Consider the following 15,294-nt stretch of genomic DNA (forward strand, 5'->3'; position numbering starts at 1 on the left):
GTTACGCCCTATTCGCTATTGAGTCATGCACTTTCAAAGACTGACCCCTGACCTCCAGTCACCCTTTGACTCCCGAATGGGCATGTATAATTATAGTAACCAAGACCGTACAGGTATTCACTGAGTCAGAGCGGTCCTCGGAGAACATATATACACAAGACTACCAAGGTGTCATACTTTGGAATATTCAACCCTCCACGTTTTGAAGTTTTGACCAAGAGAAACGCTGAAGGACAGCTGAAACAAAAGGTACCTAACAGTATTAGTTTTGTCTTGTGGGGATAGAAGGACTCATCAGATGAGTTAGTGTTAGTTGCTACGGTAAACACTCAGCGCTGCTGTGTGCGTAATTTGTACAACTTGCAAGACCGGTTTTCTCTGTCTGTAGCGTTACCGCTACCATTTTGTTTGTAAGAGAAACAATGAGAAATGAATATAAATTCCGATTAATGACATTCTGATTTTGCCACTTTGGCAAAAAATAGGAATGCATGGTCTGATAACGTTACTCTATGATAGCTGGTAGCTAAATGTAAGCAGTCCCAAGGTTTAGGAGAGCTAGAGGTCTGTCCGGAATGCATCGTTGGATGATTTGCAGATCTCTTTGATGAAGTCAGAGCAAGCAGGTTTTATCTAAGCTCTTTTGGTCAGAGCAGTACAACATTTTGCTATTTCTATTTTACATCCTTCAGAGCAAGCATGGAATGTAGATGCTCAGTAACCGACTCTGAAATATGAAAAAAATTCGATTCTTCAGGGGGAGGGGCATGGGGGAGGAGTCAGAAATTTCACAGACAATCATTGATGAGACAAGTGGCAGCATCATTATGAATTTGCATAAATACTGGCACCAAACCAGTTCATCTAGATTTTTTAAAGTATTTTGTAACCAACTGAGAAGTCATTCCGGATACTCCGCTGTATTCAAGCACAAGGCAGGTACATCTATCCACCTCGCTCACAGGTATGTGTTCTAAGCACAACTTCTCTTAACTCCCATTTGTTTTGACTCTATAGAAAGTACCTAAGGTTGTATAGTGTGATAATTGTTTTGTCATCAGCATTGCCATTATTCCTTTTGATACAGAGCCGGAGTGTTTACAAGTTTAGTCTCCAATACAATTTGCTATGCATCACTCTTGTTCGGACGCTGTACGTGTGTAGCCCACCTTACTAGTATCTGAATCTTGACTTACATTAACAGGAGGAAAAGAAACCACTTCTCTAGAGCTACATGTAGGTACTTGGCACGATTACTAATATGAGAGTTAATCCGGCCCGAAGAATATATTTGAATCGTCGTTCTAATGAAGACCTGTGGTAGAGTTTATGCATATTTTGCCTCCACTTTTACAGCCGACACTGCAGCCCCAACACTAGAAGACCTGTTGAAGTATCTCATTTAGGGACTTATCAAAGAGACCAATTCAGATCAGTTTACTATACTGAGATATGAAAAATTCTGTCCCTTTTTTCATCAGGAGGTTAGAAATTCAAAACGATTTTGTTGTTGTTGTTGCTAAGGCAATAATCAGTTCATATTTGCATCACAGTGAACATTCACGTTTTGCAATTGGAAATATGCTGTCTGTAGCTAAAACACGCCACACCCAACCCAACCCAACCCAACACGAAACAAATGGTGAAGGCTTAGCAGGATCAAGGGGGTTTCTCCGGGTTACTAAAGGTTATATGTATACCAGGCAGATATAGTTACAAAGAAGTCGCGAACGATGTAGGCATATCTATTACGATGTTCATATACATGTACTGCCGTTTCTGCAATTGGCAGGATCCATAGATTTTGTGATGATAAAGTGAACAAGACTCAGTTTTAGTTTATTGTTTAAACTTGATAGTTCAGCCTGTTTGTCTCAGGTCTGTGACCCTTTTTCAGGTTACCCCTGGATAAAGCACATGAGAATATAATGAAGTACAACGGCCTTTTAGAAACTAAAACAAGTTACATTTCATGCATTGCTTTGTCTCGGACTAGTACTAGTAATTCGCGAATTCGCTGTGTTATAGCTAGGTCTGGCTGTGGTGGATATGCAATTCTGTAAAATATTAGATAGCGGTAAACTCGATTGTTTTGAAAACGGAAGCGTTGATGTGGACTTCCATACCATTGAAATCATTTTCTACAAGCACGAATGTTGTATCAGGACAGTAGTAATTCAGTTTTAATAACCTTCTCTTTATCTACATAGACATGGCTGGCCAACTGACAGAGGAGCAGATTGCTGAGTTCAAGGAAGCCTTCTCCTTGTTCGACAAAGATGGGGATGGTACCATCACCACAAAGGAGCTGGGAACTGTCATGAGGTCGTTGGGTCAGAACCCAAACGAAGCTGAACTTCAGGTACGTTAACGTTATTTGAAGCACCTGTGAGCTACACCTTCAATCTGCAGACCTAGAAAACGGTGTACTCAAAATACAGATTATTAGGAAATTATGAAGTTGCAATCAAATATGATCTCTGTAATGTACATGTCTTATGAAACTAGGTTTTATATAAACCGAAACAACCATCCCAACATGCACTTTTGCAGGATATGATAAACGAGGTCGACGCGGACGGAAACGGAACCATAGACTTCCCAGAATTCCTCACCATGATGGCCCGGAAGATGAAGGACACCGACTCGGAAGAAGAGATTCGTGAAGCATTTCGGGTATTCGACAAGGTACTGGTGTTGTTCTGAAAGTTTATCGGTCTATCTGAGACTCAAAAAAGCTCTAACCAACACATTAGAGGTCGCGCTTACGAACTCGTGTTTTTGTAGTTCTTCGCGATGCTATCTTCAACATATGATGCACATTTAAGATATACCTTTTCCAGGGCTGTAAATGTAAATCCCGACATGCCCGATTCCTTCCGTTACGTTCAAAGTTGCCATTATACCTAAGAAAGGAATTAAAGTTCTAATTAAAAGGTGACAAATGACAGCTCTTAATTTCACTTGCACTTCTAATGTTTTAACACGTCTCACACTAGCAGATAGCATTCCACTCATTTACCTCTTTTAACTCAATCTGAAATGTTCCGGTTTTTCTCTCACACAGCTGATGATGTAGCATCCTACTACATGTAACATAATTCTACCAGGCAGGGTATACATAATTCCGCCACCCTGTAAATAGATACGCCCAAACAGATCTCCAACCAAACGTCCCCATATATACTGCACTCCTGTGTAGTTGCATCCTGAGGGTGCTGCACTAGAGAGACTCTCAAACCCACTGTTTGAGTTTTTGACTTTGAAACAAAGTTTTGCAGGTTAACATTCTCAAATTGTCTAACACTTTTTCCCGCCAAAATTATACAGGATTGCAACGGGTTCATCAGCGCTGCTGAGCTGCGTCACGTGATGACCAACCTGGGAGAGAAGCTGTCAGATGAAGAGGTGGATGAGATGATCCGAGAGGCTGACATCGACGGAGATGGTCAGGTTAGATCCCTGCAGCAGTAGACTCTTTTTTTTTTTTCAATTCCCGGATTTATTTTATACAGTATTAAACAGATCTCCAAGAAACTGTGGCAAAAACATTTCATCAAAGAACCCACAAATTATAAAAGATGTGGCAAAATTCGCCTTCCACTGCCTCAAAAGAAGAAGTCAAACCCAACCAAAACTATGTAGATTTTAGAATGAAGCATAATACTGGATGTAGCAATCATTCATTGTAGTTATCATTATCACATGTGCTGTCTGTACTTGCAATTAGCCCTTGAGCATGTATTTGCAATAATCTTTGTATCAATTGCGACAATCCTAAACCATCACGCAACTAGATGAAAATTGTACCAGTTACAAATCAGGGGCACAAGAATGGAATTCAGTCATTATCTGTCATGATATACTGTTACACAAAGGCAAATAGAAAGGACTCGATGGACCTGTATTTTACAGATGTGTGCCCGAGGAAAAAAATCACCATTGTTGTCTTTTTGTTCCCTGTCCAGGTCAACTACGAAGAGTTCGTGAAGATGATGACTTCAAAATAAATCAGCCGGCCTGTTCACCAGCAATTTCACTATTTCTTTAAATCAGAAGGACAGTCACTTAGTTTCACAGAAGTCGTGAACGATGTAGGCAAATATATCACTGTGTTGATTTACATGTATGTACTGACGTTTCTCAATTCTCCGATTTTGTGAAGTGCTTGCAACACTTAAATGTATTCCCTTTCAATACATTGCTCTTTGTTTCTGCATTAGAGCCATTGTCTACTTTTTTGTAATGACATGGTATAATATTATATAATACTAACTAGTTCGATTAAAAGAAATTCTCATTAACATTGTTCATCTTCCAATTGCTACCGGTAGGTCATATGCGCTTTTGTGTTCCTTCTCATGAAAATGATATTTTCGATCAAATCAAATAAAATGAAGCATGCATAACCATGCTTGATATGCTCCAAGTTACTGCAAAGCCTTCTCATTTTATTTCAGCTGAGGAGTAGCGTAGATGGATATAGTGTAGCGTAGCGTAGACGACCGGAATGAGAGACATGCATGATATGTAATAGCCTTTCGCTATTTCCCCATTCCGGAAAAGACAAAAATTTGCCATGTTGACGGTCGTTTGGAATTTTTGTCTCGGGGCGGCCAGGAGCGGTACTGCAGATTAGGCTCTGATAAGGTTTACTATAAAACACTATTTGACATAAAAATGATTCATGTCGCCAGTCGAGGAGCCAATGTAACACCGTAGCCTCCCGTTGAAGCGCCACCTACAGTATTTGTATCTGTATTAATATAGCCATTAGGCGTAACACACCAGCTTCAGTATATTCAGGTACACATCACATCTTGTACGTAATAATTAGGAAAAGATATGTGGGCATCAGCCACTTTCCCCTCACAACTTTGGACTTTTTTCAACTGTTCAAACATCTGAACACAAATCCACACCACAAAGATGGTATATAAAGGACATGCCAGCGAAACACAGACTGGCTTCGTAAAAACACCGTAATTGTCTAGTGGTACGTTACTGGGCTTGCTATTCGTAGCTACAGTCCACTTTTTACTATTTAACGCTCTAGTATCATGTTACTGTTGGTCAACTTGCTAACACCCGGCCGACACCAAAGAGATTGACCCCTGACCTCCATTCAGTATTTGAGCCCGCAGGGCATGACGCAATGACTAAAGGTGTTCACTCAACCAATCAGAGAGATCAGCTTGACTTTACCTGTCAAGGTGTATTCCTCTGACACATTCCAGTCTGTCAACGGTTTGGTAAAGAACGATTCGACAAGACAGCTGAAACAAAGGTACCTAACTGTTCAGTTTTGTGGGATTTGGGATATTCATTATAATTATATAAGTGTTAGCTGCATGTTGTTTGTTAATACGAACGTGTAGGCGTAGCAGTTGTGTCAACTTGTCAGACAAGTTTTCTATGACTATTATGGTATCGCCACCATTTTGGTCATATTAGGGTATCGCCAAGAACACAAAGACTAAAGAGAAGAAAACAAGTACGTTTGACATTCAAGACATCATTTTCTATCGTTGGTGGTGTGATTTTGACTTACACGTAATTCTCTGGAGGCCCGTGTCACTATAGTTTTGGCAATCAACTGGTTTGAGATATAGTCAAGAGTATGCGAGAGTATGCAGTCCCGAGTCTGTCTAGAAATGTTGGCTGTATTTAGGTGTCATGTCAAATATTCTGGTCTATGCCGCTTCAGAATTGGGCTTGTGGCTATAAAAAGAATTAAAGGCTACGGGATTATCCCGTAGGCCACTGAAATTTCGAAAGGACAACAGTTGAAGAAAAGTCGCGATTCGATGAAATGCAGCCCGTTCTTCCTCTCAATATTATATCAGATCCAGACACATGGTCACAAGAACGGAGTGAACTAGTGACTGGCCTTTAATTCTTCTTATAGCCCCAAGCCCAATTCTCTCGAAGTCGTATTTCATGTTAAACAAGCCAATCGCTATAATCATGCTTTCCTAAAAGTTGCCCCAGGACGTCTTGAAACATTGTTCGAATTCTTACCCTCCCTCCCTAAACGTACACACACAGACATGGCTGACCAACTGTCAGAAGAACAGATCGCTGAGTTCAAGGAGGCCTTCTCTTTGTTCGACAAAGATGGAGACGGTAGCATCACAACTACTGAGCTGGGAACTGTCATGAAATCGTTGGGTCAGAATCCAACCGAAGCTGAGCTTCAGGTGCGTCTTTCAACAGAGTTATACCTTTGCTAACATTCATAGAAGTGTGCACACGATTGCATGCCGTACGGGTTTCTATTATTTTGTACCTCAAAGCATATCGATGACAATTGCAAGCAAAAAGATGACGTTTACAACAAGCAAGACTAAATCCAATGGGGTTTTCCAACGTGCCGAGGTGAAGGTGGATTCTAAATGAAACAGGCATTAAATAATGAATGTGGAAATACATGGACTAAAGGTGATGGCCAATAGCTGATGGCTTAATACATGTATATGTGATAAAAACCTAGGTCTAAGGTTAAGACGTATGAAAGTAAACTACAAAGAGATGGTTGTTAACCACGAAATTGCTTGTTAACGTTGGTAGGACATGATAAGCGAGGTTGACGCGGACGGAAACGGAACCATAGATTTCTCAGAATTCCTCACCATGATGGCTCGGAAGATGAAAGATACCGACACGGAAGAAGAGATTAAAGAAGCGTTTCGGGTATTCGACAAGGTACTGATGTTGTTTTGACATGTTTATTATAGCTGAGGTCTCATGAGCTGCAAGGGCAAGGGTATTCATGATAAGGTTGTGTTGTGTTGTTATTTGATAGCAATGTCAACTCGAGTGTTAACCCATTTATGTTATTTGGGGGGGGGGGGTCAATACGTCAGGCGGACCGGTATGAGCGCGATTTAGTCAGGCTACAATTTGGTTTTCCTCATGTATATACTGACCCACGCACGCCTGTCACGTGACTTTCCAGAAACGAAATGTTTGAACGGTTGTGAGTGTGTCAACATATACATATAACTGAGGAACGCAGACCCAGGATTGGTATGTGAGGTAACATCTTTGTGTTGAGACTTTTTTCTTTCTTTCCCGCCAAACCACAGGATGGCAACGGGTTCATCAGCGCTGCGGAGCTGCGTCACGTGATGGCCAACCTGGGAGAGAAGCTGACAGATGCAGAGGTGGATGAGATGATCCGAGAGGCCGACACTGATGGAGATGGCCAGGTTAGAGCCTTTAGTAAACCTCATGATCAACTCAGCTTCTTATGAACTCAACGATCTCTTAGAAGAGCAGAAACGTTAATGAACGCATGTGGACAGGTTAACAACAGTACTACATATTCGTTCAGACCCTTGTAGCGTGGCTAGTGGCACATAGGGTAGTAAGTTTCCTTGCTGTTCATGTAGCAGGGTGTGTTTTAGTGGGGTTGCTAGCATTTCCCTTAGAAATTAGAGATAATTCAATTAACAATCACAAATGGAAATGATGTGATGATTCTGTAATAGTAAGCAGAGTGCCTGGGAAAAATAATATCACCTCTGATTTTTTTGTTCGTGTTCTCTCCATAGGTCAACTTCGAAGAGTTCGTGAGGATGATGATGTCCAAATAAAAAAAGCCAACTTTCTGTCAACCAGTTCCTGGGTTCAATTAGATTATACTAACCATATCAACTAGATCACATAGTAGTTGTGGGTAATCACTGTAGTAATAAAGAGGTTTACGATTATAAGTAGGCATTGAAAGGCATTGTGGGTAATATGTCAAAGGTGAGGGTCCCTAACTTGTAAACAGTTCTTGTCTCGAACGTTTTTTCTACTTGCATAGCGATGTCCAGACGTTTTCGTTTTATGTCTCAGGGGCCTTCACCTTTGACATATTACCCACAATGCATTTCACTGCACATGCATACTTAGAATCATGAACCTCCTTATTGTCACGGTGAACATGATACCACCTTTTCGTTGCTTGAAGTGTTCGCCAATGAGCATTGATTCCTTTCCCATAACCAGTGTTCAGGCAGGTGTTAAATTGTTAAACGCAGGCAGCTGCTATGTACTTTGCCAAATAATGGAACAAAGATCTGTTTTCCCCGTTCAATCAGGATACTATTGTTTATTGCACTATAAGGCCACACCAACTTAATCTTATGGATGACATCCGCGCGCGCATTGATTTTCGCCTGTTGTCAAAAAAAAAAAAAAAAAAATCACCTCCTCCAAGGCTACACGGAACTCTGGAACTTGCTGACGTAGATTGCCGCAAAAGGCTAGCATTGTGCCGGCTTATCGGAAAACTGGGGCGTATTTGTGGATTGGTATGCCATCGATGTTGGCTAGGGAGATTTTGCGTTTGTAAAGTTGTACGAGAGGATCGCGGAGGCCATGCAGCGAGTATCGCTCAAACACGACCTATCCAGAGTGGCTCTCACACGTTTCTTTTGCAATAATGGGAGACATGGCAGAGGAATTGAGGGATTGGCAGAGGTTTCACAGTGAGATTTGTGAGCGTAAACCATGGAATGCTTAATGTGGAGTTCAATGTCATGTATGTTGAAACTGCCCTTATGAGTGTATATGAGTTATAATTCTTATTACATGTACAGTCATATATCATCCACAGTCCTTGGAGCCAAATACCTTCTAATAGTATACTTCTTTGGTCGTTCTTGTCAATATATTAAAAATCAATCACTTGCACTGAGTCTGCTATGATGAACAAGACAACCTACATGTACCTCCTACAAATAAACTGTGTTCTGTGGTTCAATTCGCAATACTAGCTTTGTACTAGTAGCCCTGTGGTTTAGCAGCATTTTTTTTTTTGGCTGGATTTTCTTTTTTTTCGCCCGCGCGCATTAGTTTTGGGGTCTCCAGAGGATGTCATCCATAAAATCAAGTTGGTGTGGCCTAATGTGAACATCATCATTTTTCTTTGCTCAAATAAAATGGTAATAACTCGTGAATGTTGTCCATTCATAATTTACTTGGGTGTAAATAGCTAACAAGAGAAATCCAAATTTTCCAAATTTAAGTATCTTTCGTATAATGGTGGGCCTGACATGATTTGGGTGTCGAGCTTTCAAATGTGGTGATAGGAAATGACACATAGCGATAGCTTTGCAAATTGCAGCCACGACCGTTGTACACTATTAAAGAAAAGGCGCGCAACCACTTACGGGCTATGTTACTTGGACATTTAGGGGCCTTTTTACCGTCACAATACAATATCTACACCAGTTGGTTTGAGACAAAAGTAGAACACAACAATTACAATGTTGATTAAAACGAGTGTTTGAATCCGGGATCAAATATCGGAATATCACATCTTATAAAAAGAAAGGAACCAGCTACATAAAGTGGGACAGTACAGTCATTTCGTTTATCACACAACAATTTAATTCTATTTATATGTTTGTCTTTAGTACAGCTACCTGCCAGCGATTTATTTGATATGTATATATAGCCTTAGGGTTCTGTCACATCAAGTTGTCACAAATTGAGAGCACATGTACACAGTTATGTTGTGGCTGTACATGTGTAATGCAACATTAAGCTGCATTGTGAGAGAAATGTAGTCGTAGATAATTGTGGTTCTGGCACGTGGTCTCGCTGAAATCGTACGACTGTGAAAACAGTATACGTAGTGCGACAAATGTCACTGCGCCTTTGGTAGGCTAATGAGCCGATTCTGTGTGGGCAGTGGCATACCCTATGGGCCACAAAATAAGTGTAACCAACGTCAGTAAAATCATAATAAGGCCGTTCAGGTGGTACTAGTAACTCACTTAATAGATCATATCAGGACATGCCTTATGCTCCGATGTCACCTTAAACTTCTCAATGCATGGTGGGGAAGGGTGGTCAAATCGTAGGACAGGTAATTGCTGGAGAATAGGCAAGAAAGGGCAACCAGTGCTAACCACTAAATGATTAAACTATTCATTTGTGGGACACAATATCGTCATCTGCATACAAGTACTGAAATGGTCATCGTTTGCTGTTGATCCGTTTTTTCTGCGTTGTTATCAGATGTTTTATTATTAGTATTCTTCACTGCTTCATTCGTACCGCACGTGCAAACTGGTGGGCTCAACCTCGCCTTCTGACCTCATCCAGGCAAGCGTTTCTTAGTTCTTTGGGAAGACGGTAGGTTCTCATTCTTACTACAACAGTCTGGGGTCTGGGGTAGATGTAATGGTATGGGTAAACCAAAGTACCATGGCGCCATCTTCTGCAGGAGTACAGCCGCTGGGTAAATGCTGTTGACAGGACCGGAGATGGTGCCGTGAGTGTCCAGGAATTCCTCGCCTTTGTGGAAAAGATTATAATTTTCAAGAAGTATGGCGAGGTAAGGGTGAATTGTTGAAAGCTAAGAAAAATAATGTATGCTCATTTGAGGACCTTATTTCATCTGAGATCTCCCAACTCTTGTTTGTTTCAGAGTTGCTAATAGACAACATACAGAAAGGCATAGGATTTCCAACTACATCACAGAATTATCTGCACCAAATCCAATATAGTGAATAATGTACTGAGGCCAGGCTTGATTTGGTCAAAGATTTATCCAATGTTGACCTACAGTGACCTTAGGGCGCTTTCACACTTGTCACAAATTGGGGACAATCGTGGCCGTGCGGTGCAAAATTTAGCCTGGCAACCATGCCATCGGGGGTTCGCCGATATCTCTACGGCGCTGGCTGTGATCTCCGCCCGCCCAGACAGATTAGTCCGCTCGTGGTGTGTTCACGGCCTTGAATCACGGCGAAAATGTCGATGGCAAGCTGCGAAATTCTATATGGCAGATAAGTCGGCTCAATCATAAGCATACTGGGCCCAGTAAAACACCCCTAAGCCGACCCCTAGAGACTAGCACCAAGTTATGCAAAATTTTAATTTTTAAAAGCTGCCTTGTGACTGAAAAGTAGATCCTTGTGGCATATAGCCTAACTGATACCGTACAACAAAAAGGACAGTAGTGCGACGGATGCACCTACATCTTTTGGTATAGGCCAGGATGGCATCTGTATACTCCAGAACACGAATGTAACCAACGTCTGTAAAAATAAGATTTTCAGTTGGGAACTCACTCAACAGGTCATATCAGGAAACGTTACCTCAGCATGCCCAAAGTCACCTTTGATTTCGCACTGTAGGATTTACTCTCAGCAAATCTTACGGGACAGGTAATTACTAGAGAACAGGTAACAAAAGAGCAAACAGCCCTAACTACGAAATGATTAAACCGTTCATGTGTCGGACACAATGCCGCCATTTGCATAACGAGTACTAAGAAGGTCCTCGTCTGTTGTCGATCCAGTTTTTCTGCGTTGTTATCAGATGTTTGCTTATCCTCCATTACTTCATTCGTACAAAACGCGCTGTACTGGCTGACGAACCTCGCCCTCTGTCCAGTTTTTTTAACTTACCAAGACATTTTTTAGTTCGTCATCTGAAGGGAAGACGGTAGGTTCTCATTCTTACTACAGCAGTCTCGAGCATAGGGTTGTCGTAGATTGCTATGTTGTTGGTACCCTTCAAAAGCAGTTAGTAGATATATTTGCCTCACCGATTGGGTTTAAGAATTATTCTTCCTGAAATATATCAATATTTCTGAATTAATTTCCTCAATTTTGCCACCTCATTTTTGTTCCTTCTACTTTATATAGTAATGCATCCAACAAAGCTGATCGGTCTCCTAAACCTGTGCCCATTCATACAAATTGAGAAGGATGGCGGTGGTGCACTAACAGCTCAGGAGATCATCGACTACTTGGATTCTCAAGGCTGCAAGCTAGCTGAGAATGAGAAGCAGGTAACGTTACACGTACTATCTTTGTCAAGTGCTGCTTCTGTCGATATCAAGATCTTCACAGATGAAGTTAGAAGTTAAGTAAATGTGTGAAAATGTAGACAAAAATGATGTAAAGGTACGCCGGTAACCCAGCTAAAAGCCCTCGAGGTAGGAGCAGGAATGTATGGAATGTAAATGATGATGACTGCGCCATTTTATGTAACAATAGTAACATGACGCCACCTTGACAGGCCGTTCAGTGTAATATAACCAGCTGCTGCAGCGCCGCGTGCCTGCGAAGCTGGTGTGTTACGCCGAAGGGCGGTTATACCGGCTATACAGATATAGATACAGTTCTTCTTCAGGAGATCCGTCGCTGGGTGAATATTGTTGACAGGAGCGGAGATGGTGCCGTGGGTACCCAAGAATTTATCGCCTTCATGAAAAAGATGGAAGTTTTCCGGAAGTATGACAAGGCAAGGGTGTTTTGTTAACTTTTAAATTACCAATGGGTTGTCAAAACAAAAGGTTGTAACATGAGAAGTGGTACGGGGCAGTGTTGGTCAACATGAAATTCTGCTTGTTTTCCTTTTGCAGCCAGTTTTGTTAGAAACACAAGTCTTTACAAAACAAGCTATGTGTTGTGTTTTTGTCTGAAATACTGAAATATCTTCCCAACCGACAATGACAGGATCGCACCGGCTTCATCACGAAGGATGAAATACGCCAGGGCGTGTCCGACATGGGCGCAGGGGTAGAGATGGAGGAGATGCTGATGAAATGTGACACTAACGGGGATGGAAAGGTTAGCAAGCAACTGTTATCATTCGCAGTATTTGCACTTGGCTCCCTCAAACAACTACATTTATGTGTGTATGGTGGTAATATGTAACCCGTTTGCCACCCAGCTGACAACAACTTGTTATGCTCCTCTCTGCAGTTATGTATTATCATTTGTATCAATTTCGTTTGTTTCTACCCAATATTGACTTACATTAATTCCATCGTTTATATGATTTTGACTAGACTTCAAGCATTGGTATTTGTGTAATTGAAATCTGCGTTTTAATAAGTACTTTTAGCACTCGGTGCTGCCGATGTGCCAACCATTCAAAGGTGAAAAAAGTTCAAAGATCATAGGCTCATAAACTTAATACCCCCCTCCCCATCCAAATTTACTGTAACTGTGGGCACTAATAAGCAAATATGGGAAACTGCTCAATGCTCAGCTCTTGTTGGCAGTTATCTATCCATTAAAGAAAAAATAAAACAAGTATTGATAGTGATTGGAATATTGGAAGTTGTATATTCAATTTGGCTAGTTGAAAATAGAGTTTGATACCTTGTCCTTGTATTTGGCGTGCCTGTGTATGTGTGTGTGTGTTTGTGCGCGCGGTGGCTGTTTTCGCTTCAGGATATTCTAGTCAGCATCACCTCAGAACCTCTGGAAGGACTTTGAGGATATTGGGTATGTGGGTCGATTTTAGGAAGACGAAGGGCAAGGTTGATCATGGGCCCCCTAGCGGCTTTTCTTGGCTCGACGAAAATCGCTAAACTTTTTGTTGGGTGAATGAAACTTCTATTAAGTCGTATTTAACTGCCCTGTACCCCCTTCCTGTTGTAGATCAACTACGAAGAGTTCATTATACTTCTTCTGGCAATGGATCCCAAACTGTCAGGTCTACCGGAGGAAATAGACCCGCACGAACAGGTTAAACTATTCTTGCAAAGTGACAAGGATCACAGCGAAACAGTCACAGCTCAGGAGATCATCGACTTCTTGGATTCTGCCGGCTTGAAGCAAGCTGAGAAAGAGAAGCAGGTTCATGTGCTATCTTTGTCACTGGTTCTGTCGATATCAAGCTCTTCACAGAAAAAGTTAAGTAAATGTGTGAAAATGTAGACAAAACAAATAATGTAAAGGTTCGCCGGTGACCCAGCGAAAAGCCATCGAGGTAGGAGCAGGAATGTATGGAATGGAAATGACGATGACCGCGCCATTTTGTTTCACGTGAGCGTAGGTGGAATTAGCCAGGAGCACAAGTTACAAAATAGCAGTCGTAACATGCTGCCATCCTCTGCAGGAAATCCGTCGCTGGGTAAAGATTGTTGACAAGAACGGAGACGGAGCCGTGTGTGCCGATGAATACCTCAACCTGATGGGAAAGATTCAATATATGAAGATGCACTTTGACAAGGCAAGGGTGTACTGTTCTAACTACTAATGGTCTATCAGGAGAAAGTTGTAGTATAAGATTGTGGTATGGGGCAGTGAGGTCAACATCTTCTGCTTGTTTTCGTTTTGCAGCCATGCAGTATTGTCACAAACACAAGAACATTGTAGAACAAGCTATGTGGTTTTCTTTGTTTTCTTTGTCTGAAATATCTTCCCCACCAACAAATACAGGATGGTAGTGGCTTCATCACCCGGGATGAACTACGCCAGGCAATGCTGCAATACGAAGATTCGGCAGAAATAGAGGAGTTAGTGATGGCATGTGACACTAACGGAGATGGAAAGGTTAGGCTTATAAACTTTCAAAATACCCTCACCGAGGCTACTAAACAATTATGGAAAATTAGTGAATGCTGCTCTTCTTGGTAGTTGTCCATTCACGAAGGAAAATATCCCAGGAATTGATGGTGTTTGGAACTTTGTATATCATATTTGGTTAGTTGAAAATGGAGTTTGATGCATCGGCCCAACTTTTCAAACGGACATGACTCGTTTCCTCCACGAAAAACGGAGGTATTGTCTTTGATGTGCCTGTGTATCATCATCACCATGTGCCTGTGTATTGCTTTTGTGTGTATGTGCGTCTGTGTTTTGGATATTTGTGGTCAGTATAACGGCAGCATTCCCTGGTACTACAGCAGAACGTCCCAGGAAGTTTGCAAGTTTAAAATGCTTAAAGATGACTTTGTTATCAGAAAAAGATACTGAAATCCACGGGCAGCCCCTCCTGATTGTATCAAGGTATCAGAGATCTAGCAAGTTTGCGGTTTAGTTTGTTTTTCTATTTTGTAGTTTGTAGTTGACTGACTCGTGCTTTTTGTTGTCAATAAAGCTTCTATAATTCCACAACTAATCATTCTTTTCCTCTTTCCCGCTAGGTCAACTACGAGGAGTTCTTGGAGAACTTTCAGAATTAGAATGACGAAAAGGAAGACGGAGAGTAGCCCTGCATTCGTCAGATGATTTTTTTAGTTCAGGGATATCGACGAAGTTGAAAACAGCGTCTGAGGAGCAAATGTCGGTGCCAAGAGTCCTGATAAAAGCGTCTGAGATAAACTTCGGAGCGCAAGATTGACGTGTGCTTTCACAACGAGGTGTGGGCTGAGAATGATTTGGATATAGGTCTGGGGGATGTGGCGGTGTTGAGACCACCAGAGGGTGTTGTTCGTTCATCGCCACAGGATATGATCCTGACACCCCCGTTTTACAACCCCGGTTTGTCGGCTAATTGGCACAAAGAGATTTCGGGTTTTCACGTGGGAACGGCCTGACCACCCTG

The 15,294-nt window shown here is 41.6% G+C and overlaps 3 protein-coding genes across 6 annotated transcripts; all 3 read left to right on the top strand.

Moving 5' to 3' along the window:
* Positions 1–101: 101 nt before the first annotated feature.
* LOC136423043 (calmodulin-like) lies at positions 102–4,433 on the top strand. Of its 3 annotated transcripts, none has more exons than XM_066411041.1 (5): positions 102–249; positions 2,211–2,362; positions 2,554–2,688; positions 3,331–3,453; positions 3,969–4,433. In XM_066411041.1, the coding sequence occupies exons 2-5, from the start codon at positions 2,213–2,215 to the stop codon at positions 4,008–4,010; spliced, it is 450 nt and encodes a 149-aa protein (XP_066267138.1). In that variant the 5' UTR covers positions 102–249; positions 2,211–2,212; the 3' UTR covers positions 4,011–4,433. The 3 variants fall into 3 exon arrangements, with proteins under 3 accessions (XP_066267138.1, XP_066267137.1, XP_066267136.1); XM_066411040.1 differs by lacking the exon at positions 102–249 and adding an exon at positions 830–964; XM_066411039.1 differs by lacking the exon at positions 102–249 and adding an exon at positions 1,567–1,687.
* Positions 4,434–5,152: 719 nt separating this feature from the next.
* On the top strand, positions 5,153–8,208 carry LOC136423054 (calmodulin-like). The gene is made up of 5 exons (XM_066411054.1): positions 5,153–5,287; positions 6,049–6,200; positions 6,571–6,705; positions 7,089–7,211; positions 7,557–8,208. Exons 2-5 carry the CDS (start codon positions 6,051–6,053, stop codon positions 7,596–7,598), a joined length of 450 nt encoding a protein of 149 aa, XP_066267151.1. The 5' UTR covers positions 5,153–5,287; positions 6,049–6,050; the 3' UTR covers positions 7,599–8,208.
* A 2,851-nt stretch (positions 8,209–11,059) lies between these two features.
* On the top strand, positions 11,060–15,003 carry LOC136423040 (calmodulin-like protein 3). Of its 2 annotated transcripts, none has more exons than XM_066411036.1 (8): positions 11,060–11,451; positions 11,655–11,800; positions 12,145–12,255; positions 12,471–12,584; positions 13,404–13,601; positions 13,864–13,977; positions 14,187–14,300; positions 14,894–15,003. In XM_066411036.1, exons 2-8 carry the CDS (start codon positions 11,657–11,659, stop codon positions 14,930–14,932), a joined length of 834 nt encoding a protein of 277 aa, XP_066267133.1. In that variant the 5' UTR covers positions 11,060–11,451; positions 11,655–11,656; the 3' UTR covers positions 14,933–15,003. The 2 variants fall into 2 exon arrangements, with proteins under 2 accessions (XP_066267133.1, XP_066267134.1); XM_066411037.1 differs by having other exon boundaries at positions 11,073–11,451; positions 11,717–11,800.
* The last annotated feature ends 291 nt before the right edge of the window (positions 15,004–15,294 follow it).

The sequence above is a fragment of the Branchiostoma lanceolatum genome, chromosome 17 (assembly GCF_035083965.1).
Source record: "Branchiostoma lanceolatum isolate klBraLanc5 chromosome 17, klBraLanc5.hap2, whole genome shotgun sequence".
Lineage (NCBI taxonomy): Eukaryota > Metazoa > Chordata > Leptocardii > Amphioxiformes > Branchiostomatidae > Branchiostoma > Branchiostoma lanceolatum.